At 44.7% G+C, this 24,660-nt stretch overlaps 1 protein-coding gene across 2 annotated transcripts in view; it reads right to left on the bottom strand.

Annotated features, from left to right (window-relative positions):
• Positions 1-374: 374 nt before the first annotated feature.
• Positions 375-24,660, bottom strand: part of Thor (eukaryotic translation initiation factor 4E binding protein thor) — a 77,964-nt gene continuing 53,678 nt past the window's right edge. Inside the window, exons 5-6 of one of the 2 annotated variants that reach the window (XM_070528327.1) lie at positions 7,154-7,351; positions 375-1,984 (exon numbers count right to left, since the gene is read on the bottom strand). In XM_070528327.1, the coding sequence (XP_070384428.1) occupies positions 1,944-1,984; positions 7,154-7,351 (239 nt within the window). In that variant the 3' untranslated portion in view covers positions 375-1,943. The remainder of the gene's footprint in view (positions 1,985-7,153; positions 7,352-24,660) is intronic. The other variant, XM_070528328.1, reaches the window with a different exon arrangement.

The following is a 24,660-nucleotide window of genomic DNA, read 5'->3' as shown; positions in this document are numbered from 1 at the left end:
CGAGCGTTGAATTTGCAGATATTCTTTCTTTAGTCAAAATTTACCGATAGACACGGCGCATATATGCATTGCAAAACCTAGTAGACCCCTTTAACGCTTCTTAGCTTGCGATATCCAAGCCGCAAAGTTTCTCGACTCACACGCTTTTGAAGAAGAAACTGTGGTTAAGGTATGGCAGCTGAAAGAAGCCGACGTATTCTTCAATACGTACGGCTCGAGCCTCCCATACCCCAAGCATACACGAAGGGAACGACCGCGCGGCAGCCGAGCGAGCCGGAGCGAGCGGCGTCCTGGCCGTGACGTCACTCGCCAGAGGACGCCACTCCTAATTCTCGGGGCTAATAGCTGGCTGAGAGGAAAAACTGACAAGGCCATGAGCTTTCGCATTTTTTATTTAGCCAACAAACTTCTGGAAAACATGTCTCAAAGAATTTCATTCCAAAAGCACATCTGAACAATACAAAGAAACAAGAAGTGGCCAACAAGAAACCAAGCTCTGCACAACCCTGCCATTGACATTTCTTCCCACCTTTCTGGTGCACTGTGCTATGTGGCACTACTCAACATCAAGCTAATGAAGCCATATCATTTAGGAAAGAACATTATATAAAATCTGAGATGACAAGCACTTGTGTCACGGTTAAATTTTCACGATACTGACAAAAAAAAGTTTCAAATAAAGAAAAACAGTTTCACACCTTTAACTTTGTTTGGTGCATTTAAAAGATAATAAAAAAAGGAAACTGGACAATATTTTTAAGAAAAGCTATATCACCGCTGCAGCTTATCTTAATGTGCTCGACCCAGATTTTTCAATGCATCATTTGCCAAAAAGCACATTATTAAGATGAAAAATGAAATCACATGCCTATTGCCTTCAAGCTTTTGCAGTGGCAGCTAGAAACAAAACGAGCACCCAGCTACAATGGCAATTACATGCAGACACCTCTACGGCTTGTCGAGTGTTAGTATTGAAATTAGACCGACCAGATCAGTCAATACATAATACACCCACATCAGAAAATAATACAGGAAGCTGCATTGGAATTCCTGAAGACCATCGTTTAACTAGTACAACTGGTCTTCGCACACACAAAGTACAGACGGTGACTCACAAATCAGAGAGCCTAATGTTTCCACCTTTGGCAGCAAACTAATCCACAACACTAAGCTTTCAGCAAAAATATTATGAATCTGCTCATATGGCACAACTTATTAAGTGAAAATGTAAAATAAAATCACAAAGTTCCTTCACATTCCCTGCAAACTTTTCAAGGCTGTGAGCAATCCAAAGCCAAAGTCAACCATGTGCATTTCTATCTTAAGCACTGGGAGGCTTGAGTTGCACCTAAATTGAGCCACCCACCTGCAACTCCCCCCCTCTCCTTTGTTTTATTTTTTGTTTTGTTTCTGCTGAGCCACCATCCCAACTTAAGAAAAGATTCAGTGCCTGGGGTGCCACAGTAAGAACTGATTTAAAAAGATAAAACATAATATGCTATGAGTAATCCAGCTTGACAGGAAACATGAGAAGGCGATGTTCCACAGGCTACAACTGCAGGCATTTCTTTTGTTGGCAAGAGAGAACAATAAGGACTTAAAAAAAAAAAAGAAACACTCACTGAGTGCATGCTATTGCTGCTGCTTTCTTTGCAGGCAAAAATACGAGAAAAAGTAACTTAATTTAAAAAGAAAACAAGAAGGTTTTACATGGTTGCTAGCCCATTAGGCCATGTTCTCACACACCAAAGAAAAAAAAAATTTTAAAAATTGTGCGCCCACTTGCTGGTCATGCCCACCAAAGAAACAAACGACACAGCAAGGAAATCCTGCCGCTAGTTGACACGGACGACAGTCCGTACCAAAGAAACATGAAAAATACAAAGAGGCGGGGCACTTGGCTGAGGCGCATCGAAGAAATAGCTTGGCACTTGTTGGTCGGACTAGATGTCCATTGCAAACTGTGGCTCGTCACCCGAGCCTTCTGGAAAAAAATTCAAAATATGCCAAGTCATCATAAACCATTGTGCAGCACAAACTGTCAAAACTACACATTCTAACAACCAAGCACACCTACAGCTGATGCCACGGACACAACATAAATGAGGATGAACAAGATGCTGTCTGTGCATAAGACAATAAGGGAGGCAGAGCTCATAATGGTTATGCTTAATGCCAGTTAAAAAGATGCTAAAGAGTAAATATTAGGTTAAGCTATGTTAGTAAATTACCCTTCTATAGTAGGGTACAACTAGAGAAGAAAGGGGCATTTACTCCTCTAAGGTGGATGCACACAAGCCTCCACCAATGGGTGCGCACTCTGACATCACGAGACGGATGACTGGTGACCCTGCCAATGGAGAAGATGGCCGCCCGCGCTTCGAACTGAGCCAAATCGCAACAGTCGTGTGCGTCTGCCCCTCATCAGAGTAAATCCCTAAACTGTTTGTGGTGGTCTACCATGCCGGAAATATTGCGAGCTTACGATGCACCATTTGTGCTGTGTGCATTTATTCTGAACCGTGATCTGGCGACGAAAGACTGCAACATGTATCGCTGACACTAGCTACGTGAATGGGTGAGACTGCCGACTTGCAAAAAGTGAAAAGGAATGAAAAACAAAAAAAACCTATCAATTCTTGAAAATAAGTTTGAACACACACAAAAAAATATACATAAATCTTATACTATTTACTTGAAACAATGAATGAACCATTTATGTATTTTTCCTGCCTCGATTGTCTTCTCACCCCAGGTTTGTAATGGTTTCGATAAATGCATTGTTTTTTTTTTAAATGTTAAATAGCAACCAATTCATTTTAAGCTCATCTTCATCTTCATCTGTACAAAGTCATTATCAATCATCGGCTCGTGTTCGTTTTTGCGTCGGCGCCATTTTTCCTTCTTGGAATAAAGCGTCGTCTCAACCGTGGTATTTCAGTAGTAAATGTGCCGTGTACATGTAAACCAGTTCGAAGGCCATGCAGAGCTGCTCTTTCTACTTTTGTCCTGTGTCACTTTCAACAGGAGTGAAGACGCAGGGTGCCAGAAAACAGAAAACTAAGGGATGAACAGTGATGTCCCCTCGAATTTTCCCACACTGGCATCTCAGATTTTGAGTTCCTCCTTCGGTTTAGATAACTGTATGGATAAAGATTATATTGCTTGCTAAATAAGTGAGAGACCCATCATGGGAGGTCTGAATTACTTTTTTGTGTTATTAAAATCGCCCAACTGCACGAAAATATGTTAAAATTTGTGAAGTCACACAGATGTACCAGCACTGTATTTTGGACAAGAAATTGCAGTAGTTCAGCCCTTGTCTTTTCTAATAATCAACATCTTTTCTGGCAAAGGAATGAAAATGGAGTTCCCCCTAAAGGATATTTCATCCATCTAAACTCATCATCATCAGTATTATGTCCACTGCAGTTTTGAAGGCCTCTATCCGCGATCTCCAATTACCCCTGTCCAGTGCCAACCGATTCCAACTAGCACCTGCGAATTTCTTAATTTCATCACACCACCTGGTCTTCTGCCACCTCTACTGCGCTTCCTTTCTCTTTGTACCCATTCTATAACCCTAATGGTCCAATGGTTAACTATCCTGCGTATCACGTGACCTGCCCAGCAGCATTTTTTTCTCTTAATGTCAATTAGAATATCGGCTAACCCATTTGCTCCAATCAGCGTTGCTAATTTAGCATTACTTTTTAGGATCCTCTTAAAGCACTCTCTACAGTCAAACCCGCTTATAACGATACTGATTTTAACAATATATAGGTTATAACAATGCAAAGCTACCGCACTGTCAACTTTTGTATCATATATATGAGGAAATAACTCACTTACTACAATGTCCCCAAGCCACATTATCGGTTGTAATGATGAAGTCTGGCTGCTGCGTGTCTGTGCCGAAAGGTACAGACATGCAGCAGGAATGCGAAATCTTTAAAAAAAAAAAGTGAAATGCAAGCCACTGCACGATCGCCTGCCACCCCAACTGCCACTGCGCGCTTCTCTACACGAGATGCACGCAGCCTCATGCACATATCTCCCATCCCTACGAACACAAATGGACTGCGCTCATAGCTCTGCACAGCGCCACCCTCCTAAACACGAATGGACCACGGCAACTGCGCTGACAACGCTGCCGGTGCTGCTCTCGTATTGTTCGCTCGGCCCTCACAGTTGGTGCTTTATTCTATGGCCTTCATTCTGCGCAATTCTGCTAATGTATTAAGTCACTCGTGCTAGTCTTTGTTGTGGCGAAGTTGTTCCTGGCCACGTTGTTTCTCAGCCTCGTTTGACTTGCCGCCAAAACAGAAAATTGCTGATCCACCTGCTGATCATTGGCAATGCACGATGTTGCCGGTGGAAAGAAAGCGCATTGCTATAGATTAGGAAACAAAGTGCTTGTAACCAATGAGGCGATCATTGCGAACGTGCTTGCATCGGATATCAACAGTGCCGGCCACGACAGCAGTGCTGATGCAGTAGGGCAGGCTGCCTCAACATTGTACCTGCGGGAGGTCCTGTAGATAATTCACTCCATCACGGGTTTTTCGCGAGGCACCTTCCGCTTCACTACGTGAAACATCTGGATAGCTGATTTCAAATTGAACGCTGCTTGCCCTTCTCCTTGCGGGCGCCGCGCTCCAAGCCGAAGGGATGACATTCCTTGGAGGGCATGTAACAACTTCCTGTGTATAAACAAAATTTGCTGTGTGGCCTGGTGAGGGGCCCTTTAAGGTGTGGAAAAGTGTGTGTTTGCCAAACTGGGAGATGTTTACCGATAGGTTAAGCGAGCATGCAAACAACATTAAAAAAATGCATGCGGAGGAAAAGATTTTGAAGGTATTCTGGCAAGTCATTTTCCGACTTCCAAGGACTGTTCGCTCGACCTTGAAAGCACTTCTGTTGTCAAGGAGAGCAAAACCTGTGCGACACGGGAAATCACAGAATCTGAACAGATTTATAGACTTGGGGAGAGATGTGTCAGCATGACCATCACACTTTCAAAAAGCTGGCATATTTACACATGTGCAAATGATAACTCTTGGCTCTGACAGCTCGATTACATTTATGAACCATTCACAATTGCGTTTCACACTCATCCTTGTTGTCTTGTCTCCACCAACGTTTCTTTTGCACTGCCGCCTTTTCAAACATCAGTTAACTTGAGAAGTGTGCCTCCTGCAGTAGTTCAACAAAGCTGCATTCAAAATATATCACTGACTGAAGGTTGAGATCAGACAGTGACCACCACATTTTATGGGGTGAAAGTGGTGAATAAATTTTCATTGTTCTGCTAGAGTGCTCTAAAAAGCTTTCATATTAAAAGGTGGCTAATGGTTTGTAGTAATTCATTAATTGATGTAATAGTGTTCTGCATTTTTTAACCGTATTTCGATAGGGGTATTCAAATATTTGAAATTTCAAATACAAATCCAATCGTACTTGTTATTCAATTCATATTCTATTCAAGAATTCCTTTAAAATTTTCAAATACCCAGTTCTGTTTGAATATTTGAGACTCTGAACAACACTTCGAAGCCTTTAGGAAGAAGGACACCTATGCAAATGATGACTGTTACTTTGTGGCGAGAGAGCCGCAGTTGTTGCACAGAAAATCATCTGAGCAAGCTTACGGGGTAGATGACGTCTGCTGAATAAACTGCAGTCATTCAATAAAAATGCCTCACTTTTAGGCAGTGTATATACGAATATGTCATCTCGATTTAGGCAAAGAAATTTATTATTTGGCCAGTCTCACTGTGTTTCATTGCCTGTACTATTATACTTGTCTCCTTCAACAAACAACAATTATGTGCATCTGGTGACATGCTGCTCACTTGTTTTGTTACTCTCATTATGGTGCTCCAGGTAACTGAAAGCAGTTGTTTATCATTTACAAGTTTATTAGTTGACAGGGTATCCAGTTGCAAACAGTAAAAGAATTATGGGGTTTTACGTGCGAAAACCACGATATCATTATGAGGCACACCCTAGTGGGGGACTCCAGATAAATTTTGACCACCTAGGGTTCTTTAACAAACACTTAAATCTAAGTACACTGGTGTTTTAGCAATTCGCCCCCATCGAAATTTGGCTGCCGTGGCCAGGATTTCATCCCGCGACCTCCATGCTTAGCAATGCAACTCCAAAAGCACTAAGCAACCACGGCGGGTCAGTTGCAAACAACATTACATGCACGTATCAATGAACTATTTTAAATAACCCTATTTTTTTTTTTTAACCAACACATTTAATGGAAACCCATCTTTCAATTTGCTTAGAAAAAGAAAAATATTTGTTGCGATATTCAGGGGTCATTCTTCTTCAATAGTCAGATTCAATTTGACAATTTCGTTATGCCAATAGCTCTAATTTTGAGGCAAGGTCGGACTGGAGTTTCTAGACGTTTACTATTTCTACAAAATCCTCAGTTCATTAGAGCTTTCTTTTTCTTTAGGTCCAATGAAATGTTGAGTTCTTTCACTACCTTTACTGCTCATTTTCTCTTAGTTTTGCTCATGCACTGAGAACAGCTTTTCTTGCAAATGATAGAAGGCAATATAGTGCCACAGGAACGCATTCTATTAACGGTCAACCACCATTACAATTTAACCTAATAAGATGCATATTTACCAATGTTGTAATTGGTTTGAGAGGACACCCTTTCAATGTTTGCAATGCATACGGTAAAAGACAGTAGATTCAGCACAGTACATGAAAGGACCGGCTAACCCCCGTATGCAGAAATGCAACTTAAGTCGAAGCACATGCTCGACTTGATTTAGATAACGCCTGGCGTTAACGTGCCCAAAGACGCTCACTGCGTTTCCTTCGGCGCATTCCCGATAGGCGTCACTCGGATCAAGTCAAGCATGGGCTTCAACTTAAGTTGCATTTCTGCATACGGGGGTAAGTCTCTGGCATGCATCCAGCTCAATTATTTCTGTAACAGCACGTGCCTGATATTCTGAGAATACTATTGCCAGCAAGGCTCAGTGGTACGATGATAGAAAACAACTGCTCATAGGCGTCAAACGCTACTGGCGGTTCTACCCTATGGCAATAACATAAAATTTGGCAGCCACATACAATTAAAGCAAAACAAAGTGCAAAATAAACACGACAAGTGGCTCACCAGGCTTGGCACCCTTAGCTGGAGATGGCAGAGCACCATTCTCCGTAGGCTTCATGGGGGACCCACTGGGCTTGCAGACATCAGGGCTGCTGGACAGGGTCACCCCAGGGATCACAGGCAGGTTCTTCGGGGGCGTTCGAGCCACTGGAGAGTGGCGCATTTGCATCAGGAAGCTCCGGTCATAGATGATGCGTGAGCCTGCATCACAGAGAGAGGAAACAGTTACCAAGAAAGCCCAGTGCCACAGCAAAACATCTGCCACAGGCTGCAAAAGTAAGCGCTTTTTCAGTCACGAGCTAGCCGTGGCCATAGGCCAAGACATCAGCAGAAAAACCTGCTTGCACTTTAAGCAAGGCTTTCACACAGGACATAGTTTACATGCAACTTCACATTAGTATGGCCTTGAGGCATGGCACACAGGTGAAAGCTCATACAGCTTTTCTGCCTTGAGTCTCTACAGTCAGTTCCTATGCACCTCAGCAACGCACAGTTGTAACTTCGAACCTGTGTGGACTCTGGTAGCAATCAACTCAATGAATTTGCCCACAGGAGGAATTAAATGTACACTGATTTGCTGTCCGAGGTCAAGGCCTCAATGCAGTAAGTGCTTCTTAGCATTCATCACCTGTGGATGTGATTCATACCATTACTGCCTGCAGGTTTTATCAACGCTAAGCTCCCGCATAATTCGTTCTCACAAGTAGAAGCGCAAGAGGTGAAGCATCAGTGAGTGTCAATTGCACAATGTCTTGTTCCCCACATGACCACCTTCAGCATGATGATGTCACAACACAAATGTAATCAAAACTGGCTGTAGATAAGCTTTTATATTAAATTATTTAGAGCACTCCAAGGCTTGCCACTATAGACGGCTAGGACATCCATTTAATGCAAGAGACTGAAAAGTCGAAAATATAATGTAAGCACTCCTTTTAGACACAGTTTAATGCCCTATAGCAATGTGCAGGCCATGACAAGTACACACTAACACACATGCATTTGTGTAGCACATCCAAGCAAATACAGGACTGCAAGTGCCTTAGTTCAGCAGTGCCATGCCTTGGGCAAGTGGCACACGTCTGTCATACGACAGTTTTAGTACAACATTTTAGCCATTAGTATGGCTACAGAAAGAACAGCTATAGCCTGCTACACACACATTTCAAAGGCTTTTGCAGAGTGTTCTGCATGGCAAACACTAAATGCACATCTTTGACAGACAACTGCCCCCTGAAAAACACCTACAAATAATCCCTACCACCCAAGTGGGTGGTAGGGAAAGCAACAGGTGGGCTATGATGAGAGATGCCATAGCAGGGGGCACGCTGGAATAATTTTGAATACCCGAGGTTCTTTGGCGAGCACCAAAACATGGTACACAAGCATATTTGCATACTGTCCCCATTGGAATGTGACCGCCGTGGCCAGCAATTGAACTCGCGGCCTTGTGTTCAGCAGCAATAATTTCACTGCTATTAAGCCACGATGGCTAGAGTCTTTCTGGGACCCAAGCGACTTCCATAAGCAAGCCGTTTCATGTCCCCTAATCTGAAACTTGCCAGGATCTCGCAGCAATACTCAACCAGTGCAAAGTCATTTAGTAATCCTTTATCACTTTTTCAAAAACTATCAATGCCACAGTTAGGAAAGAGTTAAGGCGACCCTGTATAGATTAGATTTTTTTCATATTTAGCAATGAAAACAAATAGGAAAATAAGCCACATGTGCCACAGAAGTACAGTAACTGGCAAACCTCCACCTGTCCTCAAGGATCAAAATAATGTGCAGATTTTATTTATAGCCAGAGTTTGCCAAAGAGTAGCATAGTGATAAGCTATATGTTTATCTTCTACTGTTTGGCAGCTACTGTCTTGTAATTAAAGGCTTGCAGCAATAATGCAAAAACATTTTTTTAAATACAAATGGGCCACTTGCTCTGGTAGAATTACATTGGCTTAAGGTAAAGGAGAATGCCATTTGCCCCAGCATTTAGTATTACTACTGGAAATTACAACAGATTTTCCAAGCTGTTATACAGTAGCAGACAGAAAGCACTCCTTAAGAAAAGCAGAGAAAGTGAAAGGCTGGTTCGGGCTGTATTGTAAGGGGGAATCGGAAAGTCTTTGCCTCTATTTTTTATTAGCAAATACAAGGTGCATACAGGTAATTACACGTATATGTACTACTCTACGTAACCTACACTATTTTTCACCATGGTCCCCACACCGGTTCAGACCCATTTGTACCATCGCAGCACTAAACTTTTTATGCCCCTGTCCTCTGTCAGTGACACCCGCGGCCTCCCCGAACTCTCATTATCATGCAAGTCTACACAGCCTTTTGCAAACTCGCAACACCACCACCTCACACTTCTCAAAGCGAGACACCTTTCCCCTTACGTGGGCTGCATGTCCCTGTGGATTTCGACGGCCGTTCGTCCCTTGCCCCATAGAAAACTAATCACGCTTTGTTGCTCGTACGCCGTAGGCATGTGCAGCACAACCGCCATCTTCAACAACTGACAGCAGTGCTGTGCCGCGGAGTTAGCGGTGTTACGAACGGCCGGCGGGGCCTGGCGATCTTCGGGGAACCATGACGGAAAGGTGCCACCATGTCTGCTGCGACGACTCGCTTTGAAAGGACGAAATCTGCCTGGCCCGCTGCGATGACTCACTTTGCGAGGACTACAATGCGCGAGTCAACAGCCCTTTGACGCCGGCTGGTCTGTGGTGACAATCTGCTTTGTGAAGACAAGAATGAGCCGCCTCAACCAGGGGATGGCGCCGAGATGTCTGCACGTAGTCGGCGGAGCAAGTATTGTTAGTGTGTACGCCGACACCATCATGGTCTGATTGGAGCGGGGGAACTACTGGAAAAAGATATTTGCCGGTGCCATCTCACGCAGCTTAGAATGGACAGATGCGGCGGCCATTGTCTACGGCGTCGACACTGGGACAAAGAGGTGCCTGCTCGGGTCAAGCACCGTGTCTGCGAGAACCCACTCACCTCAGTGTGGTCAGTGCAACCTGTGTGGAAGTGAGTGCATAAACCCTCCCCTCAAAGGCGGGCTGGCTACGATGACTTTGGACGCTGCGTTTGGTCGAACGGCCGTTTTCCCTCACCTAGGTATTTAGGGTGGACAGAGTATTTAAGGAGCCGTTGGCAGCTCCTCAGGGTGCATTCCTCTTTCAGTCATGTTAGACTGATAAACTGTAATGTTCTCATGTAGATACTGTAAATAAATCCCATATTCCTCGTTCTCGATGAGAAGCAGTTTCTCTCTTCAACAACATCCTCAGCGTGGATGAGTTGGACGACGGCATGGGCCAGCTACCATCTATTTCATGCCTGACCCCAACCATTACACTGGCAGATAAGGCTGGGCCTGTCCAAGAAAAGTCCACCACTGGAAATGGATGTGTTGACTTCGCATTTACAGCCGTAATTTGGCTAAAAGAAAGGGGGGGGGGGGGCACAAACTTTCTGATTAACCCTTATATATGTTGCTTTCAATCATACTTTCATGTGGTTAAAGTGTTCTAGAGGTATGAAACTGATGCTTTTAGAAGCATATGCCGTAAAGAATCACTGCAACACTTGGGAGTTCCAGTCAAGAAATGTGGCAACAGCCTCAGAGCCACCTGGACCAATTTAATGTAGAGACTCCTTTTGCTGAATTCTATTCCCTTATCCACTGCTCACAACTGCATACCTGCTAGCCTGTGAACATAAGAATTCACAAAAATCCCACGAAACAAGAGGGATAAATTACTTTTTAAATGTTTGCCCTAAGCACAAGCTTTTGTTGAATATGCACATACTTTATAACAATGACCTTTCTTTAGTCTCAGGGCACAAGCATCAGAAAACTTGGAACAGCAGAGACTGAAAAAACTGTATTAGAGCAGCGACATTTTAAGTGACTTTGGTGCAGCCAATTTTGCCTGCTTCAGTAGGTTTTCAGATTAAACTTGCTCGATGCAAATACCTTTCTGGTTTATGGCATTTCGCACTGCTACAAGAGGGCAGCGCACATACCATCACACTTTGTTTTGTATGCATTCTGTCGCAACCTTGCGACACTCCCCATCCCTCAACACCTTTAAAACCTTTTCACAAACAGAATTTATGTTTCATAATATGACGCATGATTCATAAAGCCATTGAATCAGCTCGAAATTGTAAACATTACGAAAAATTTGAGAATGTTAGCAGGTATGAAACTGGCCAACCCTGGTGATGACGTAAGTGAAGTGCCTTTCGAACCACAAACGAAGTGAGAAATTGAAAATAAGTGGAATCGAATTGAGTTATTCTGACCCTGCTTCAAGTAATATTTATGACAGTCCTTGCATTATTTCTGACAATAAATACTAAAACAACCTCCTGTTCGAGCTAATCCCCCAAATTATGCAAGTTATAAAATGTGAAAGAATACAGCGGCCAATTTTCAGAGATCAAGGTTCATACTTGAGGCTTCTAAGCCTGATAGCAAGCAATCATTCGCATACCTCTTCCACTGCCATGGAAACAGACAGCTTGGCAGAACCTTAGCAATGTGCGGTCAACATGCACTGAAAATAAAATCTGATGGGTGCTTGCCTTAGTATTTTAAGGTATTTTCTAAAGAAGGTTTTAATGTCAATGGCTCAAAGTTTAAGGAAAGAGCTTGTTTTCTCAGTCTGTACAACCTGAACCAGTTAATGAGGAAAGAAAAGAGTGCCAAAGGAATGGCCCCTGAATTTTTCCTTTTGGCTAAATCCCCCCAAAATATATATTTTTTTTATGTGAATTGAATTCTGGGGTTTTACGTGCCAAACAACGATTTGGTTATGAGGCATGCTGTAGTAGGAGACTCTGGAATAATTTATATTCCTCTTAGGATCATTATTTTGCAGCAAGATGCATAGCAGTAGATTTAAGCTATTTGCAGCAGCACTTTTCTTCCTTTGAAATCCAAGAGTAACTATTGTTTCCTGTTCAGACACCATTCTGCAGCACTTGGTAACTGACAATACATGCAAGCCCACAGTGTTTAATGTGGATGCAGTAGACCTTTTAATGCGATAGCGATAAGAGCCCCATGTCATAGAAAATCGAGTGTCAGCATCGTAGCCGGCATTTGCGCCCTGTGAGCGAAAATTGCCATATATATTTAGGTATATGCATATGCAGCCTATGTACCTGATGTTGAAGCGACTGCATTTAGCATAGTGGTCAGCGTCTTAAACGGGTACTGACATGATATTTTTGAATATTAATTTCTTGTGTTAAATGAAAGCCCTACACCTCTAAACCATAGAAAAAGTTTCGACACGCCTAAGAGCACTGTAAATAATTTAATACAAATGCTTTTATACGAGTTCTGGTTTTGTTTCCCTGGAGGATACTGATTCGGGATCAAAAAAAAAAAAAAAGCCATCTAGAGAACTTTCTAATGCAATGCCATAAGTAATGCCCCTTAACACCATTGCCATGCAACATTTCATTTGCTTCTATCTCGGGCAAGTTACCCTCTCCACAGCAGAGGCTTTCTCCCGCTGCGTTGACCTGCACACCACAAGCGGCATTCCTTAATTTGCTTCTATGTCTGAACCTAGGCCCACTTTACATTTACTTAGCAATTCCATGTAATTTTTTCTTCATTCTTTTCTTGCTATGCAGTGCACTTCTGCAAGTGATTTTGCATGCCGTGCATTTCACAGGAATGCTCAGAGTCGTTACCAGTGCTACTGGGATAAGTGAAAATTCAACAATGCCAGACTTGCCAGCATAAATTCATCCAGTGTTGGCGCTCTAGTGTCCTGTTACCTTATCTTGCGAACATGACAGATTAGCGACACCTTAAAACAGAAGCAATTGTTTTTTTTTTAATGTTTATTACAGCAAGAGGTCCCATTGCTGTACTTACACCGAGAGACCCCTCTCTGTATATCCTGCTTCAACTGCAATTCCTAAAGTTTATGATCAATGATGACTCGCAGTGATTACAGTAACGTCATTGTTTTCCTACTAAATTCAGCAACTTTCCTACAGTGTTTATCTTGAGAAAGCATTCTTTCATTGGTGGCAAGTGCCTTTGGTGGTTCTAAGGTCATGTTGGCTTTTTTTCTTCACAGTAAAACAATTCGTTTTCTTTGATGATGTGTAGTGTTTGGTGGCACAAGGACCAGATATGGCCAAAGAGCAGCATGGTAGTGGTGATGGATTATCAGTGAATTTTCAATGAGATGGAACAATGGATTTTCATGGGTAGATGAAACATGGCTGTAAAAGGACCCAAGAATCAGTCCATTAAAGTGCGTCAAATTTATTAATAAAATAATGACAATGAAAGTGGGGTGTACTATGACTATAAAATATGTATTGCAAAGGGTCGATACAGCAGCGCTACCGAACTCATGTTCTTTATACAAATAACATCTGAGATGTCATAAACATGCCCTTTGTAGGGAAACTGACAATCATCATGGAATGATACCATGCTCCCCATTTCTTCCTTTGTGTGCCCCATGCTTTCCTACAAGTGCTCCAACAGTTCAGACGGTTTTGCATTTGGGAGCGATTCCAACTCGCCATTTCTTGCACGCATGCCTTACAAACATTTTTTTCTTAGGGGTCAATCCTAGTGGAGTACATGCGAAATTGAGAAAAGAAAGGCTGGAAGAGGCAATAGTGGCTACTAAAACTTCTTTAGTGGCAATAGATAAACAGTTAAAAATTATTTCTGGGGTTTTACGAGCCAAAACCAGAATCTGATGAGGCACACTGTAGTGGGGGAACTACGGATCAATTTTTACCACCAGATCTTTAACGTGCCCCCAATGCATGGGACACAGGCGTTTTTGCATTTCGCCCCCCAAACGAAATGTAGCCACCACGGCCAGGATTTGATCCCGCGAAACAGATTACAGTCCAATAGACTGTAAACCATACACATTTTTATCAATTTGTACAATATTGATTAATACTTATTTAAATATTTCGTTCCCTGCACTAGAAAAACAGAGCCTTTCCCCCGCTACTGCATTCAATGTAAATGCAATAAAATTTAAGTGCTGGTATATGCCTGATAGTAACTTGAATTTAGCATTTATTGCATATTTCAGTGGTCTTGGGAAGGTGAAATAGTGGGCTATACTGATTTTTCAAGACGCAATTTCTGGGTTTTTCCAATTTTCCACAATGAGAGATGGTGGAACAGGAACATCTACGAGACAGAAAAAAGCAGTTTTTGCTGCCCTTTTTTCCAATTACCTGTACCAACATGAAGCAAATTATGGTCAACAAATGGTTTTAAAAACTTCTGTTGCACTTGCGGCATTCCCCTGAATTGCTTTCCACACACTTTGCACACTTCATGCTTCAGAAAAGCATCAGCAGCTCATGAACTTGCTGTGCGACATGTTTGCATGTACAATGCAATTATAGGACCATAAGAATTTAAGACAACTCTCCTACCTAGGGACAACAAACATTCTGCTGTGATAAGAACACCTTGCTGGACAGAGTGAATTTGGCCCACATTACAGAATCAGTTTATTCATGACGAAATGGAGATAATTACAGCATATGTATATACAGAAGGAGGTCCTCTAGTTAGAAATTGAAATGGGACCTCCTACATACATACATACTCACTCGCATATTACATACTAACAAAGCCTCTAAGAATGGGTCGTTGCCTGGCGCCACCATATGAAGCACTCTGCACAACATATTGTATAACTACCTTTGCAGATTTTTTATGTGAGGAGGTTAAATCAAATATGAGGTCCAAAAATATGTTTAATGGCTTTTGCCATTAAACATATGGGAGTGAGGCAAACAAAGGAGTGAGGCAGAACACTCCTCGTCCAGACACTAAATATCAGCAGATGTTCGATGGTGGTGCTGCAAACTAGCACTTGCATTGAAAACAGCTATTACCTGCCCGACTTCCAATAATCCTAGACATGGCTCCAAAAATGTCAGCATGCTTTTATACACTGTGTGTGAACACATAATTTTGCTTTTGAGCACCTGTTGAGGGTACTGCACATGTATGGCATTGGGCAGCAGATGCTTAGCTCACTGTATCACTTCACCACTGTTCCATGTCTCTGTACTTTTCTCTGAACACCCCTTCCCTTTTAACCGAGTGTGGAGTAGTATACCAGAGCCACAATTATTTAGCGATGCCTTTTTCGATGCTATTTTCGGCACCTGTCGCTGTTCGTCAGCAGTCAGAGTAAGGCTCCACCTCGTTATCAACAGGATCAGCCATCTGTGAACCGTGGATGATAAGAGTGGCACAGAATCAAGTGGAAGGTATTATTACAATATCGCACTACAGGAGCATACTCCTCTAGCCAACCTTTCCACCTTCCCCTCTTTCCTCCCTTGGATTACACAGCTGGGTTTGCAAACACTTCAGCAAAGTTACAGAACAAGCAAACTATGGCATTACATGTTTACATAGTAGCTTTTTTTTATTGATTGATTTGATTTTTATTGAACACTTCAGCAAAGTTACAAAACAAGCAAACTATGGCATTACATGTTTACATAGTAGCTTTTTTTTTGATAGATTTGATTTTCATTGAATATTTTTACCTATTTGTACAGTATATAAATAGTTCTCCTTCCCATACTCTTGTCTCTTCCTCCACCCCTTAACCCCACTGCTGAACGCCATTCAGGTGTCAGCAGGCATAGCTAGAGAGTTACAGTGTAGTCAGCAGTACGTAGCTTACTTCCCTTCTCATATTTAAAATAAATGATTACTAATACTGTGCAAACCATCACCAATGCCATCTGCTCACGAACAGCCTACAAATGCACGGCAACTGGTGAAACTTGGACTGGTTAATGCAACATTACACAAGTCCGCAAAGCAATGCAAGGGAAGCGCTGAACTGATGGGGTCTTTACGACCCAAAGCAACACTGAAGCCTTTCGGGATGCTATAAAGGAGGACTTTGGATAAAAATTTTAACCCTCTGGAGTTCTTACAGAGGCTTTTGTTTCCCCAAGATCATCGACACCAAGACTATCGACCTCACATTGAGCAGCAGAATGCCATGGTCACCATGGCAGGCATGCAGCAAATGTTGCCTGCGCAGATTAAACAAGCCATCCTATGAAACGAGTTTTCTCAGCCACCACAACTAAAGGCAGTGTTTGAAAGTCAACTGCCATCAATGAATGACTGCTGTGCAGTAGGAAGCTTAATTTCTAGCAATGATCTTCATGGCCAAAGAGCGCCATGCCAGTGTTGATGATGATGGTGTGTGGTGTTTTATGGTGCAAGGGCCAGTTATGGCCAAAAAGTGCCATGGCACATGGTAATGTTATCGATGTACTGCGGATGGTATGCACAATGAATTCCTCATGGTAGATGTGACATGGCTGAAAAAGGGCCTACAATACTTGCTGTAAATTGCATAAAACATAGGTACTAAAATAATGACACTGATTAGTTAGTAATGATGACTATGGCAGTTGGGTTTCGTTAAAAACATGATGCAACAAAGATAACAGTGACACTAGAGCTTCAAGATAGCCTTTGAATACAAGGGCTGTTAGTCATGTGCTAAAAGTTACCTGGCCAAATGATTTTCAGAGTGTGTTTCAGCTAAAAACTCCAAGACTAATTTCAAGTTAAAGAGCGGTTCGCTGCTAAGAAAAAATTCCAGGTGAAGAGGTATATTTTCATTATATGCAGAAGGAAAATACCTTTTCCTCTCTGCTTCTATTGCAGGGCATTGAATAAGAACATGCAGGACTGAGAATATTGCCGCACTTACTACGAGTTGGAGGATCCCCCCCCCAGTCAAGAGGTAAGAGTGAGTACCGTGTGTCCTCTTCTTAATTGGCAAAGAAGTACTTCCTTATATCGTGCCATTTGTGCAGTTATCCAGTTCCCTAGTTTTGGTTTCATCACGTGAAGCTTACTCAATGCTTCTCCTTGCCAGTGGTTCCTCAGTTTATGGAGTAGAAAAGGCTTTAGGTCTGTGGCAGGGATGGGGATATTTCCATCTGTCTCGCTAAAACCAGAGTCCTTCCATTTTTTTTTTGGTCACGAAACTGCCGCCTCAGTTTCATATAGAGCCAGCGCTCGCCGCTAGAGGCGCAATCATGCATGAGAGGGCATGCGAACGCCGCTATCACTGTGGTTGTGTGTGGGGCAGCCTCGGTATTCTAGCTTTCTCAACTTCTTCAACCGTCGCTCTAGTTTCACGCAACTATTTTTAACATTGAATATGCTTAAATTACTGCCTGAGCGCGTCTTCTGCCATGACATGAGCGCTCGGGAAGGAAAAGAAGCCGCTCATAACATGGAGCTTGCAGTGGTCTCGGACCAAAAAAAATCTGGCATTTTAAGAGCCAAAACCACTACACGATTATGAAGCACGCCGTAGTGGGGGACTCAGGATTATTTCCGACCTCCTGGGATCCTTTAAAATGCACCTAAATTTAAATAAACGGGTGTTTTGCATTTCGCCCCCGTCGAAATGCGTCCGCTGTACACGGCCGGGCGGTCTCGGTCCAGATTTCTTCATCATCGCCATTCGCCTCAACACTTCGGTGGGCTCCGCTTTTTAATATTTGCCTGAAATTAAACACCGCGCATTCGCAACAAAGCGCCAGTGGTCCCACTTATCACCAGATGCAAACATATGGGCTGTTGCACCCCCGCTTACCCGTAAGTAAGCGCCAACTCTCCGCTGCGCATAGCGCCAGATTGTTCGCCGAGCACAGCTGTTCACTTTCTGTTAAACTGTGGCAGAGAAGGACTCTGACGACTGTGGGCAGTATCTTATAAGGAGATCCAAAGAATTAAATTGTTATTGCAAAGGGCTGCTACTGTAGAATACTTAATGACAAAGAAAAAGAAATTGAGCTGCTCCGTGCGCTTAAGATTTCTCTGCAAAGCGATGCCATTTCTGAATGAGATTTAGGTAGGATTAATGCAAGACAAACTTCGCTACTAAATGTCTTCGGTGCGGCTTTTACCAACGGATTAAGGCGAACGTGAAGTGTTAGGACCTGCACAGTTGAAACTAGCTGTATTGTAATTAGGCAATTGCCTTAGCAGGCAGTCGTTTAGAAGCGTCAGTAAGCCTAGCACTTATTCACGCTGCTCGTGGTTTCGACGCACAAACAACAAGACTAGGTACTTTGATTCCTAATGCGCAACTATTTACAATATGTTCCTGATATTCAATCCTGATATTCTTACCATGGTCGAAAAATGAAAAGAAAACTTTATAATTCGATTAAGAAAAGAAATAGAACGTGTTGGTGCAAAAACAACTCACAAGCACTATCATTTATTCATGTAAAATAAGCGGAGCGAAATACAGACAGCACAGAGGCGTCCGGTCACGAATGGTCCACCATTCACAATGCAAGAAGTTTGTTAAAAGCATGACACTGATACATTAAGCATAAAGAAATAACATCAATCGTGATAGATATGCATTGGGGGGCAGGAAACAAACACCAGCAAACGAATGACAATAAATACAGAATGCATCATCGATTGTTTCTATAAACAAGAAAGTGTAAAGCATAAGCATTTCATAACACATGGCTAAACAACTCTCGAACGAACACAAGTAGCCACATCACAAATACAGCAATTTTTTTAAATGGCTTGTTAGAGATACCACCATTCTACTTCTTCAGCTGTTACTTGCAACACGTGCTCGGCATCGTTGTCCCACCCCGCCACTTCAACTAAAGATCCCAGCACTCGAAAAATAGCGCAGCACATGCACAGAACGCACCTGTTCACTTAGCTCGCCTCGCGCTGCGCACGCGTTTTGGTACGCTAACGATGCCCTCTGTGGCACAGTGGCGCCGCGTCGCGGCACCTTTGGGCAGCATATGAACCTCTCCCATAGCGTGACGGCGGAGTTTCGTGACCAGAAAAACATGGAAGGACTGCTAAAACTGACCGACGTAGCATTTTCGTCAGCAGCTACGTTGCCTTTTATACCTTTGTGGCCAGGTACCCAGCATAAGACAATCATTTGGTTGCACATATATGTGGAGCACAACAAGCTGTACAGTTGATTAAAAATGGAGTTCTTGTGTTTTCATGAACTAATTAAGGCTCTTACGACACTTAGCGAGTCTGTGAAGACAACAGCCTTAGCAACATTTGCGAGCCTTATGCGTTGAATAGCCGAAAGTATACTGTATGCTTCTGCTGTAGAGACACTGGTGTGTGGGTTTAGTGCCCCAGAGCTGCGTAAGCAACACCAGCCCAGGAGACTTCTAAGCATCTGTATAAAATTCATCACAGGAGCACTTCTTAAGTTCAAGAAAATGAGAATGTATGTGTGCCTCCAGTGCTCGTTTAGATATTTATAAGAGATGTCACATTGGATAATCTGCCATTCCCAAGGCAGTGTGTAGGAGCCTTTAGGACATTCTCTAAAAGAGGGACCCGTTTTTTCTGAGAGTGCTTCCAACCGGAGGGACAGAGGAGGCCTAGTGGCTGGGCGGTTACAAAACAGCCTAGCAGTGGATAAGTCGCGAACAATAAATTTACATGGATGTTTAATATCAGATTTAACTTTCAGGGTGTAGGAGAAAGTTAAGTATGTCCTTCGGTAGTAATGAACATTCATTAGATTCGACATACAGGCTTTGCACAGGGCTAGTCCTAAAGGCGCCTGTAGCAAGGCAGATGCGTAAGTGGTAAATAGGATCTAGCATTTTCAGAGCACTACATCTAGCAACATTACAGACTTGCTCCGTAGCCAAGGCGTGTTACTATTAGACTTTTGTACAACTTTATAAGCAATAGCCTGTTACTTCCACAAGATGTGCGTGACAAGAGCTTCAGCAGATTCATAGTCTTGAGGCCCTTTGCCTTAAAATACTTCAGGTGTGATACACAACATAGCTTACTGTCTAAAAGGATCCCTAGAAATTTGTGTTCACGGCTCGCAGATGGCCCTTCTCCATTGAGACCTATTGCGGGGTCCGCCAGTATACCTCTCTTGTTAGAGAACAGGACGCAGATGCTTCTTTTTTTAGGGTTTAGTTTAAAACCGTTTTCGTCCACCCACTTAGACAATTTATGCAAAGCTGTACTTGTCGCTCGCAGATACACAGCACTGCTACACGCAGGAGGGTCCAACCCTCATGTGCTCGGGTATGTGGCGTTTCAACACACCAAATGCCTGCTGACGCAGACACCCCACCCCTGCGGGGGCCATGCCAGTGTTGAGTTCTGAGAAGTAGATGTGACGTGGCTGTAAAGGGGCCTAAAAATAGTACTGCCAAGTGCGTAAAATCTACATTAAATAAGATGATGCCGATGACTAATGACATTTACTATGAACATGAAAATGCACTGCAAAGGAATGATGTGATATACAAAATATGTCAGATGAAAAAATTGGCTAGAAGCACTACTGCCTAACCTGAGACCTTGAAACACTAGAGCCTGGAGGCATGTGCTATACTAAACACTACTGCAGCAGCAGCATCCTCTAGCAAGAGGATGTGCTACAAATTTATCAGGCTAATTACATGTAAACAATGTCACTCACGAAACTTAGGACTGCTTCAGTATTAAAAAGTGGTTCTTCACCAAGAAACATACTAATAGGATAGAGACGGACATGATAGTGGTATGCCAGAGGAAAATGTTTCCTTCTCTCTAATTTGGCGAGAGGCGCTGCGATCGCCGAGGAGTGTGGACGTGCTCGCGTCGGCTCCGTGTTCGTGAAATGATTTTGCAGCATTTTCTTGCGAATTGTGGCCTAATTTTTACACCAGTCGATCCGTGAAGATACCAGGACTCCGTAGACGCCTCATTTTCAGGTGGGACACTCCATTTCCCTGTGCTACGGACATTTTCCTGTGCTGCGAACGTTTTTGTGAATCGCCCACGCCGCCGCCGCGCGTGCTCGCCGGGCGCACCGGATGCGCGGCGCGCACTCGAGCGAGCTCCGTGTCGCCGATCAAGTTTCTCTGCCCCAGCAACGAGCATGGAGCTCGAAGTGGCCGCCGAGACGGGCTGGCGAACAACTCGCCTTCGCCAACCGGCGAAGCTGAGGGACGACTCTTCACCCCAGAATGACTCTACCCAAACTTCAAGCACTCGTTCTCGTTCCAAGACCAGGCCACCAGTCAAGGCACAAGTTATAAAGGCTGGACGTATGCCTCCGCTACCTTCCAACCAGATAAAGATCATCATTCGCCCCAAGGGAGCCCTCAACATCGCCAAAATTGGTAGTCCTACCGTGACTACAGCCGTTCTCCAAGCCGCACAGCTCAGCCCAGCAGATATTATACAAGACACGGTGTGCCCCAACACCCAACAAAATATTATCGTTGTCTGTACACCAAGTCTGCAGAACGCCGACCGGTATGTCTGCATAAAATCTATTCAAGTCAATGGGGTCACGCACGATGTTAACGCGTATGAGACGGCCGCCGAGGACACCACGAAGGGAGTCATCCGCGGAATCCCCCTCTCCGATACCCCACAGCAAGTCAACGCCAATATCGTCAATACCCGCAACCCCCTCGCACTAGCCGCAAAACGCATTGGAACGACAACCACCGTTGTTATCGCCTTCAGTGGCCCCGACGTGCCATATCTGGTCTGTTACGGAGCTACCTTAATCCCATGCTCATTATTCCGCAAGCAAATAGAAATTTGCTACCAATGCGGCCGCCTCGGACACCGCATGGATGTCTGTCCTTTTCCAAATAACAAGATCTGCAGAGGTTGTGGAGTCCGCAACCCACCTCCCGATCACACGTGTAACCCGAAATGCTCACTGTGCGGCGGCCCTCATCTTACAGTGGACAAATCGTGTACGGCTCGCTACAAGACACCATACGTTATTCGCAAGCGCATTGGGGAACGCCGAGCTGCAATGCAAGCCACCCTTCAAGAAAGCGACTTCCCGCCCTTGAACTCCAAGCTCCGCTCCAGATCCCGGACTCCATCACGCTCGAGGCAACATTGTTCCCGGACCCCTTCACGTTCGAGACAGCGCCGTTCCCGATCCAGATCTACCTCTACCCCACCCGCCAAGTCTCCTATTGACAAGGTGAGCTTCGCAGAAGCCCTTAAGGGCGCCTCGCGAGAGGGTCGCAACACACCTTCTCCACAGTCCACGAACACCAATGATAACGCAGAAATAGCTCACCTCAAAAAAGAAAATGCCATTATGCGCGACCTAATTCACAAGCTCTCGCAAGAGGTTCGCGATCTTAAACAATCCAAGACACCCGCCCCTACACCACCCGCCGAAGCGCCCCACTCCTCTAGCCACGACGCTCCATTGACACCAGCCCCAAAAAAGCGGGCCCTCCAAGAGGGAGCCACGGGCCAAGTGCGCTCAGAGGTTAAAGACATGCTAGTCTCACTTCAAAGCGCGATGACCACACTCCAGAACGCAGTCGAATCCATGCAACACGCCGTTCTCGCACTGGCACAGCGCGTCACAAACATTGAAACCCACCTACAAACTCTCCCCATGCCCGCTCCTCCTACCCTCCAAACTCCAGCACTGCCCCTGCCGGCATCCCCCAATCCCCATCATGGCCCACACTAACAGAGATACACTTATCTGGCAGTGGAACTGCCGAGGCTATCTCCGCAAACAGCCAGTCATCCGTCAACACCTTCGTACCCTCACCCGGCAACCGGACGTCATCATGATTCAGGAAACCCATATCGATTCGGTCACCCTCCCAGGTTACCAACCTTTCATCCCGCCACATGCTTCTCGCCGCCTCTGCACTTTCGTCCACAAGAGAATCACCGCCATCGAACACAATCTCCACGACCGAAACATCGAACACCTTCTCGTTGAACTTATCCCCACCAGGAGACGTAAGGAAAGTATTTTTCTCCTTAACGTGTACAGCCATCCCTCTGCCAAAGTTCGAAGCCGTTTTCTCACCCTCTTCAAGAAGGCCCTTAACGTAGCTGGCACCAACCCCCTCGTTATCGGTGGAGACTTCAATCTCCCCCACACGGTATGGGGATATGGCTACTCGACGACGGCGGCTCAAAACCTCTGGAAAGACTCCCAAGACCTCGGCCTCACTTTCATTACAGACCCCACGTTCCCCACACGCCTCGGTAGCTCCACTTCCCGCGACACGACCCCCGACCTGACATTTACCAAGAACGTCAACAATGCTCAATGGAGCAACACACAACATGATCTCGGTAGTGACCATTCCATCATTGCCATACTTATCCCTCGGATAGCTGCAGTTACTGCCAAACCCCGTGAGTTCACTTGGGTTGACTGGGATGCATTTCGCAAGCATCGTTCCGCTGACCAGCACGCGGAACGCATAGCGGACATTGATGCATGGACCCGAAATCTCCACTCCGATACCAATGCAGCCACGCACACCGTTACCACCGATGCCCCCGTCGAGCGCATGGACAGTAGACTGGCCCATCTCCTCGCGGCTAAAACATCCATCCTATCCCGCTGGAAGGGGCAACGTTTCAACAGGCGCCTCCGCACTAAAATAGCCCTCCTCAATAAGGAAATCGAAGCCCATTGCCTCACTCTGAGCCGTCAGCAGTGGACTGAACTGTGCAATACTGCTGACGGACAGATCCATTGTCCCTCTTCTTGGAAGCTTCTCAAACACCTCCTCGATAGTCAAGCCACCCGCTCTTCCCAACAAGATCGCCTCACTAAACTTCTCTATACAGAAAGGAAGAAACAGGGCCGCGCCCAAGTCTTAGACTACCTCACCAACAAGTATCTCCCAATGGGCCCAGTGCAATCTCACGGCTCCTACACCGGGGCCCCCAACCCCCCACTGGACGAAGACTTTAGTGTCGCTGAGATCCAAGCCGCCCTGCATAAATTAAACAGCCGTTCTGCCCCTGGGCCCGATGGGGTCACTAACAAAGCCCTCCGTAATCTGGATGATGCCTCCGTCACCCACCTGACAGATTATATCAATGACTGCTGGCGTAATGGTGCCATTCCGCCGGCCTGGAAAACAGCAAAGGTCATCCTTATTCCGAAACCTGGCAAGCCTTCTAGCCTCGATCATCTTCGCCCCATCTCACTAACCTCATGTGTGGGAAAGGTTATGGAGCATGCCTTCCTCACGCGAATTAATAGCCATCTGGAAGACACTGCAGCGTATCCTCACTCTGTCATTGGCTTTCGGGCCCACCTGTCGACCCAAGACGTCATGCTACAACTTAAGCACCATATACTAGAAGATAGAACACGTACTACTAAAGCTATACTCGGCCTCGACCTCGAAAAAGCATTTGACAGCATAGCCCATTCCACCATTCTTGACCGCATCTCACGCCTTAATATCGGTGCGCGAGCTTATGATTACGTCAGAGACTTTCTCTCTAATCGCACGGCCTTCCTTTCGGTGGGGGATCTCCGCTCCGACGCCCAGACTTTGGGCAGCGCGGGAACCCCCCAGGGCTCCGTTATCTCCCCAATGCTTTTTAATCTTGTCATGATCGGTCTTGCCAAGGAGTTGCA

This window comes from Dermacentor albipictus, unplaced genomic scaffold, assembly GCF_038994185.2.
Source record: "Dermacentor albipictus isolate Rhodes 1998 colony unplaced genomic scaffold, USDA_Dalb.pri_finalv2 scaffold_11, whole genome shotgun sequence".
NCBI lineage: Eukaryota > Metazoa > Arthropoda > Arachnida > Ixodida > Ixodidae > Dermacentor > Dermacentor albipictus.
This window is presented reverse-complemented; position numbering and strand designations above follow the sequence as displayed.